Raw genomic sequence first — 8,929 nt, 5'->3', positions numbered from 1 at the left:
ATATTAATACTGGATGTCTTTAAAACATTTTTTAAATGTCCATGGATGTAATCTGGATGTTTTTAATATGTCCAAAACGTCCAACATGTATGTTTTAAATATATTTTTAAAACGTTACTGCTGTTTGGGAATGTAGGTATTCAAATACCTACATTTTTCATGCCAAATTTTTTTCGATACAATCAATATCTTTCGTTTTATAAGCGAAAAACGTACTTTTTGCAACTATTCGATTTTTTTTTCATATTTTCTTCACAAGTCTCGAGCCTCGAACATTTCTTTTCTGATAGCCTTTCGAGATTTCGAAGAAAAATGCTGATTTATAATTTTTTTCCGATAAAATTCTACTTCCACTCGAAATAAGTTTTATTCTTGCTACTCGAGTTTATAAAGGAGGGATGTACTATATACGCGCATAAAAAATCGCAAACAATTAAATATCTCGTAAACTGTTACGTTTTAACATGATTATACTATTATATTGGATTAATGGGAGGCACTATTATTTCAATCTATTGAAACTTATATGATATTTAGATGTCTTCCCCTCTTATTAGCTACGTTCAGCAATGCAAATCTGAGGTTGGAGTGCTCTTTTTCTGTGCACGTGATATATGCTATAATATAAGAGCACTCAGATTTGCATTACCGAACGCAGCTATTGATGCCTGGGGCTGTTGAGCGAACGAGATTGCCGAGAAAACATTTTCACTTGAAACAATAAACGACTGAGTGATGAGAAGAAACTCGCTGTCTCGTTCACTCTTGGCGAGTTTGCATACATGGGCTCGTGCTTGCATATGTGTTACAGCGCTGCACCACGATAAATGGCTGAACTTGTAGGCAAAGTGATGGAAAAGTGACGTTTTGATGACAAAATTTATGTTGCATGCCATTTCATTATTATTTGCTTAATTGAAAATGTGACTTGTAGTTATCAAATTCATAATTATCGATAACAACTAAAGTTATTTTGGAATTTTATTTTTATTATTGTAAAAGCGTATATTTTACTCGTTTCAACAGTTGTCATGCCATGTGTTTCTGCCCGAATATAGGCTCACTTTACGTGCTTTTTATGACTATTTACTGACTATCAAGGGAGAAAAGAAAGGTTCTCATCGATTTTTACAAGTGTTTTAAAGCGATCTCGTCATTTCGTTTCATCCAAATTGTTTTTATTTTAAAATGGCATGCAATATAAATTAATGTCATTCCTCGCTTCTGACGTCACGATTCCAACATAGCCGCCGCGACTAGTCAGAAGCCTTAATGTCTCGGTTCGTAGGATTAATATATTTTACTGCTAGATTCTTTTGTTTCATGCAAAAATGCGACAAATGAGCATAATTTTATTAAAATTGAAGGAGCGTTTAGGAACATTTTCAAAATAATTATCTGAAAATTTATGAGTAATCAAATAATAAATATATATAAATAATAGCAAACTTGCATATAAAAACATTTGTGTTATCATTATCTTTAATTAAGATTTTTTTTTTTTAATAGAATTGCATTCATTTTCATCACACAAATCTAATACTTTCATGTAAACAATATGGGATGCCATTTTTATCTGAACTAAAACGTTTTTAATTCCTTGTCTGCATACTTATACGTCAGTTCTGGATTGTATTCATTTAATTCAGTTCTAGTGCAGGAACAGAAACAAATCTTGATTTTGCTCTCGTCTCGCATTAGAATCTGACCGCAAAAATTGTCGTAACGCTTATTTAAACTTCAGTTGTAGAAGTAACGCACAAGCTTTCACGTATGACGTACAACTTATTACCGTGTCTCCAAGAGTCGGCAAATAGTCATATGTCGTACGCCAAAGCTTAAACGTGAAGTCAATTCTACATTAGTTACAAGCCGATCAAGTTTATTACGACAAGTTTATTACGACAGCCAATTTAAAGCGTTGATTTAAAGATGCAAGCTTTAGATTGGCTGTCACAACAAATTGGCGATCAGCTTGCAACTAATGTAGAACCGGCTTTACTTACGTCTATAATTTAAATCTCTAATGGCGTTTTCAGTCCGAGTTTGCACCAACCTAAGTTGAAGTAATGAGTTTTATGCTCTCTATTCTCTGTTCTCTGTTCCTTTTATTGTACGGAATCGTTAAGTAAATGTTATGACAATTCTTGTTCTCAAACCTTACGCTATTCTGCTGCATGGATAAGCATCCTAACGAATATTGTGGCTGTCAAAATTTACTGTCAGTACTGAAAATCTATAATTTACGTCACGTGTAGATTTTCAGTACTGCCAATAAATTTTGGAACACAGCCTGTACAGTTTTAGCACTGACAGCGAATATGGGAACACATCCTAATGTTACATATCGCACGAAACTTATGAAATATGTCAGTACAGCACATTATAAGTAATATAATTTTAATAATTTAATAATAAATAATTAATAATGATAATTATTATTTATAATTATAATTAATTAATAACGAAATGAATAAAATATTAAATTAATAAAATTATAATCAGTCAAATAGAGTCAACCATCTATCGACTTCTATCAGAAGTAGACAATATCTGCAGACACGTAACCAGCATCCTTTCCAAAACCAAATCTCCTTCACCAAACATCACTAGACAAGAGCAATTGGCTCTCCAAGACCTGAACAGAGACACAGAACTATCATACTTCTAGCCGACAAAGCCAACACAATAGTAGTCATGAACACATCAGACTATAAGAAAAAGATAAAGAACCATTTCTCAGACAAAGCATACAAAAAGATTGATAAAGATCCAACTAATACAATCGCAGAACACTAAGATCCTGGAAAAAAGCAACATTCCCAGTAAAACTAAATCAACATTAAAACTCTTTCCTCTCCCACCAAGACTACCAAAAGTACACAAACTAAACAACCCACTCAGACTAATTGTTAGCGTCATACATTTCCCGATATACAACTTATCCCGCTTCCTAGCACAAATACTACAACCCCTCACTGGAAAATTCAAATCACACATAACTAACTCGACGGACATACAAAAGATCCAAAAAATGGGATTACGTCCCACAGACCTACTTGTAAATTTCGACATAGAATCTTTTCACACAAGCCAAAAAGATACATTAAACATAATAAAGGCCTCACATAAAGTCCCCTTCGACCTCATCCCGCTAATAGAACATTGCTTAACAACCACTTACTTCTCCTATAACAACCAATTTTATGAACAAACTTTAGGAGCGGCTCTCCTATTTCTCCTATAATCGCCAACATCTTCATGGAGCATTTTGAGAAAGAAGCCTCAGAAAAACATTCAAAAAATCAGAAGTTTGGTTCCATTATGTAGACGATACATTCGTGATATGGAGACACGGCAGAGCCGAATTCCGTAAATTCTTTATTTTCCTCAACAATCAACATCCAAATATCCACTATGGATAGAGGAAAACGGAAAACTCCCCTTCCTAGATGTTCTTCTCTAAGAAAATCTCTAAGAAAGCTAACCCTAGGCCATCAAGTGTATAGAAAACCATACAGATAAATATCTACATACCGAATCACTACCCAGCACAAAAACAGATCTACAATCAATTCACTTGTACATAGAGTTTTCACCATCTCTGATAAAGAACATCTACAGACAAAACTCAATCACTTAAAAACAGCCTTATAGAAAAACGGACACGACAAAAAAGACATAATCAAAACAATCAATAAACATGCAAATAAGACAACGGTCTCTGACACACAATCAGACAAGAGGATCCTATCCATTCTTCCATATATCAAAGAAACAACAGATCGGATTGGCAGGATATTAAACAAATACAATATCCGAACTATCTTTAAACTAAAAAGATAGGACAAATCTTAAGAAATCCTAAAGATCAAAGACCTCCACTTAGCTCCGCAAGAGTGTACAAAATACCTTGTTCCTGTGGGTAAGTATACATTGGAGAAACTGGGAGAGTGGTCAACCTACAGATAAAAGAACATGATGTTAGGTTAAAACATATTACACAATCACCATTATCAGATCACAATATCGAAACAGGATATCAAATACTATTTGACAAAACAACTACAATAGCCAACATTACATACTTTCCAAGAAAGTATAGAGAAGCCATAAAGATACAAAAAAATCCTACAAACTAAATAGAAATAATGGCTACAACATAAATAAAATATGAAAACCTATTTTCCCGGTTAATGAGGACTGACCGATTTCCCACATCCTTCTCCCCCACCCACAATTCTTTTCTTTCCCTCCATCACTCTAACAAGTAGCGTAATATAAAAAGGGAACAACCTGGAGAAACAGCTCAGTATCAGGCTACTCCTCGCCCTAATGAAGTAAACTGCAAAGTTCACGAAACGTTGGCATTCCAAGAATGGATCTGGACACGGAAGAAACCCGTGAAACGCATAATCTTTATAATTAATAAAACTATTAATTAATATTATTTATAATTAATATTATTTATAATTAATTATTATAATATGTTATTATATTTATAATTAAAAATTAATAAATAATTAATAATTAATAATTTTAATTTTAATTGTAATAATTTTTTTAATAATAATTTTAATAATTTTTTCTATCCTGAGGATTTAGTACAGAGACGAAGTACTTCTTTTAATACGATTTTATCGATAGTGTCGGAAAATGTCACGTAGTTCTCAAACCGAAAATAGATGTACTGGCGGTAGTGTAGGGGTGATTTTGATGGTAATAGGAAAAAAGCCGCCATGGCCTCTCTCAGGTTTTTCTCTGAAAAACCACTCTCTGGTACTATAACCTTTTTAATGAATCAGAAAATCATAACAGTGCGTGTCAAGAAAGAATGTTTTGATTCATCGAAGAGCAGGTGTCATTTACTTAAAAAAGAAGATTGATTGTATTTGTTGACATACAGAATAGCAATGTCAGAAGAAATTTCAATAAAGAGCTTAAGCCATGAAAGAGATAAGAATGATCCTGCAACGTTGTCGGAATTATTTGACAATGCTTTTGAAATGTTTAACAATATTAATGCTACGGTAGAACCAACGAACAGTCCGAAAGTACAGGTAAGATTTTTAAATCTTGATTTTTTTGTGATCTTACTATTTAGCTAGCTTTAGATTTTACAATGAATCGATAGTTGATAGTCTTAAGTCTTATAGGCATTTTACAATAAGCCATTACGCTGATTCTACAATGAGTTGATAGTCGGAAATCTTAAGTCTTAACCAATTTTAACTTAAATAGAATTATCATAATAGGCTTTCTATTAAATCCATTAGTACAAAAGCCATAAATCAGAAGTCAGAAGCTAAAAATTGACAACTGTTAGTCAATTTCCAGCTCCTAATTTTTGATTTATGACTAAAGCTCTCAAGACTAATCAAATTCAATTTTATTTCTTTCCATTAATCGAGCTAAACGACTTACTGTTACAATTAACAATTAGTAGATGCAAGAAATCATGATCAATTATTTAGGTTAAAACTGGTTAAAACTTAAGATTTCCAATTACCGATTCATTGTAGAATCTGCTTTGGTTCCATTCAGCAGAAAAAGCAGCTTTGCGACTGTTGTAAAATTCCTTAATATGATTGGACTTATCTTCACTGAATCTGAAACTAATCATATAAGAATTTTGCAAAGCTGCTTTTTCTGCTGAACATAGCCTTTATCAGTGAATCTGTGAAGTTGGCCAGCAGCTAACTTGTATGACTAAGACTATCGATTTTCTTAAGACTGAACAAATTCGACTTTATTCCTTTCCATTAATCAAGCTAAAGGACAATTAATTGCTGTACAATTAACAACTAGTAGATGCGAGAAATCATCTATTTAGGTTAAAATTGAGTTAAGACTTAAGATTTCCGACTACCGACTCATTGTACAATAAGCATTAGCCCGGATCTATAGATTTTTAAGTCTTAAGACGTTTAGAAATAGATGAATTATAATCGATTATTCTTTTCATAATTGGTTGCAATTGATCAGTTTCTTATAGTTTAAGATTTAAAACATCTATTTATTAACCAGATTTATCCCTATATATTAATCGGATTTACCCCGGATCTTCAATAGGTGTTTTAAACCTTAAGTTGTAAAAAATTGACTAATTACAATCGAATTCAAGAAGAATAATCAATTATGATTCTTCCATTTCTTATAACTTAGAATTAAGAATTAATTAAGGCTTAGAATTCTGTTGTAGATCCAGGGTTAGGTTCTTCGCATAAGAACAGTTATGTTACATCAGAACGTTATGTTACATCAAATTTACTGGTTGTAAACTAGAACTTGAGGATCAATCATGTAATTTTTTTCTCTAGAGCGAAAATGTGAAAAGTAAAAATTTTTGTACAGATGCATCGGATATCTCTCTCTATCTAGTATCTAATTTCCGACAATTTATATGACTATATATATTGAAATGACATGCATCATGATATGAATATCTCGAGAATTTTTCTTGTCACTGATATATTTTTTAGAAATGTAGTATCGGGTATTTGCCAGATATCATAATATGATAATGATAATAGAAGTTTTCAAGGTATTCATATCATAATGCATGTCATTTTAATATAAAATTTCAGCCATATATACATATATGTTATTGAATTATTGACCAATTTCCCCCACCTCTCTCTCCTCCTCCCACAATTTTCTTCTTCCTTCCCATCATTCCAACAAGCAGCATAATATAAAAGGAATGGCTCGGAGAAACAGCTTAGTATCAGGCTGTTACTCACCCTGATGAAATAGACTGCAAGGTTCACGAAACGTTGGCATTCCAAGATCCAAGAATGGATCTGAACACAGAGAAAAAAAGAACAAGTCTTATATGTCAAAAGGTCTGTTTTTTATTTCTGCATTATCGAAACTAGTGCATTTAGTGCAATAAGTTGAAGTAAAACAAACATTATTTATAGGCCTGTTCTTTTTGGCTGACTTTGCATCAGTTCGTCTTTCTTCTTTTCCTCTCCAGGAGGAAAGAAGAGGAAGAAAGATACACTGATGCAAAAGTTTAGCCAAAAAGAATAGGACTTATTTCACTTATTGTTGCACCAGTTCAGATAGTGCAAGAATAAAGAACAGGTCTAAGATCTAAAGTATTGACTTAGTAAATGTTAAAGCTTAAAGATTGATTCGGATTTAAAGCTTTCTGGATATCCATTTATTCGACTTACGAATAAATGTGATGCTTCAAATTCGGATTATCCAGAGATTTGAATTTTCTAAGATATTCGAATTTTGATCTGAATAGTGAAAGTCGAAATCAGATTCGGTTCTGAATTCATAGCAAACTTATAGCGAATTTGGTTAGATGCATTAGTGCGAACTGAATGCATATTAAAGTCATATTATACACTTATTTAATCTAAGTATAAAAATGAAATAAATTTTTCTCATATTAGCCTTACATCTTTGTTATTATTATTTTAGAAGATTGAGAGTCTGTTCTAAACATTTATATTTATAAACAATATTAAATCTCATAGGACGTATATGTGAGAAACACAACCTTAAGAAATAAATGTCTTAACAGTCTAGGATTTTAAATACTTGTGTAATTCTCTGTGAATCTATATTTATATTTTTTAATTTTATTTTTCTTCAATTATATATAATTGAATCAAAATTCAATTTTTATTTAAAAAGTAACTTATCTTAAAAGTAACTTATGTTAAAATTCATTGAATACATCGATTTTCTTTTTTTCTGCACATGAATCTAAATTCGGAGCCAAATTCAGATCCGAATCTGAATTTAGATTCCAAATTCAGATATTGATGGAACAACAGATCGGATTGGCAGGATATTAAACAAACATACAATATCCGAACTATCTTTAAATCGCTCAAAAAGATAGGACAAATCTTAAGAAATCTTAAAGATCAAAGACTTCTACTCAGTTCCTATTTATATACTCAGGAGTATATAAAATACCTTATCCCTGCAAGCAAATATGGAAAAATCGAGAGCAAGCATTGAAAAAACCGGGAGAATGGTCAACCTACAGATAAAAGAACATCAACGTGATGTCAGGCTAAAACACATCACGCAGTTAGCATTATCAGAACACAATAGGACATCAAATACTGTTTGACAAAATGACCACAATAGTCAACATTACATCATATTTTCCAAGAAAGTATAGAGAAGCCATAGAGATACAAAAACACCCTAATAATCTAAATAGAGATAATGGTTACAACATAAATAAAATATGGAAAACCATTTTCTCAGTTATTAAAGACCCCCCCCCCCCTCACCTCCTACAATTCTTTTCTTTCTCCACATCACTCCACAAGTAGTAATATAAAAGGAACGGCCCGCAGGAGCTCAGAATCAGGCTGCTCCTCGCCCTGATGAAGTGGACTACAAGATTCACGAAACGTTGGCATTCCAAGAATGAATCTAGACACGGAGGAAACACGCGAAATGCTTCTTTATATATATTCTTGTAAACTATTGGCAAAATTAAATTGACCAGTAATTAATTATTTATTTTGATAATAATAATATAATTAATTAATTCGAGAAAATAAGAAAGAATTACAGAACGTTGCACTTAATCGTAATTTTATTCTTGTAAGAAAAATGAACTACATTATTTATAAGTTACTTATAAATTATTAAGTTTGGATTAAGTCTAGTTTAATTTAATTTTAAATATTTTATAAATTAAGTTCAGTTTAATTTTAAATTTACGTTATCATTTTTCGAATAACCGTTAAACATAATCCACGAATATAAAAGAAATACCTGCGTATTTTGAACATGCCTTTATATTCCTGCAAATTTAGAATTAATTATTCTTAATTCTAAATTTAAAAAGACGAGGAGTAAGTTGAATCGAAATTAAAGTTAATTTACATTGGAAATGGGTATTAGACATTTATGACGCTGTATGTACGTACATACGTATATATAT

At 31.8% G+C, this 8,929-nt stretch overlaps 1 protein-coding gene across 1 annotated transcript in view; it reads left to right on the top strand.

The window, feature by feature from the left end:
* Positions 1–4,913: 4,913 nt before the first annotated feature.
* The window catches only part of LOC105622934 (immunoglobulin-binding protein 1), a 7,874-nt gene continuing 3,858 nt past the window's right edge, over positions 4,914–8,929 (top strand). Inside the window, exon 1 of the mRNA XM_012204342.1 lies at positions 4,914–5,060. Coding sequence (XP_012059732.1) covers positions 4,914–5,060 — 147 coding nt within the window. The remainder of the gene's footprint in view (positions 5,061–8,929) is intronic.

The sequence above is a fragment of the Atta cephalotes genome (assembly GCF_000143395.1).
Source record: "Atta cephalotes unplaced genomic scaffold scaffold00050, whole genome shotgun sequence".
NCBI classification, from domain to species: domain Eukaryota; kingdom Metazoa; phylum Arthropoda; class Insecta; order Hymenoptera; family Formicidae; genus Atta; species Atta cephalotes.
This window is presented reverse-complemented; position numbering and strand designations above follow the sequence as displayed.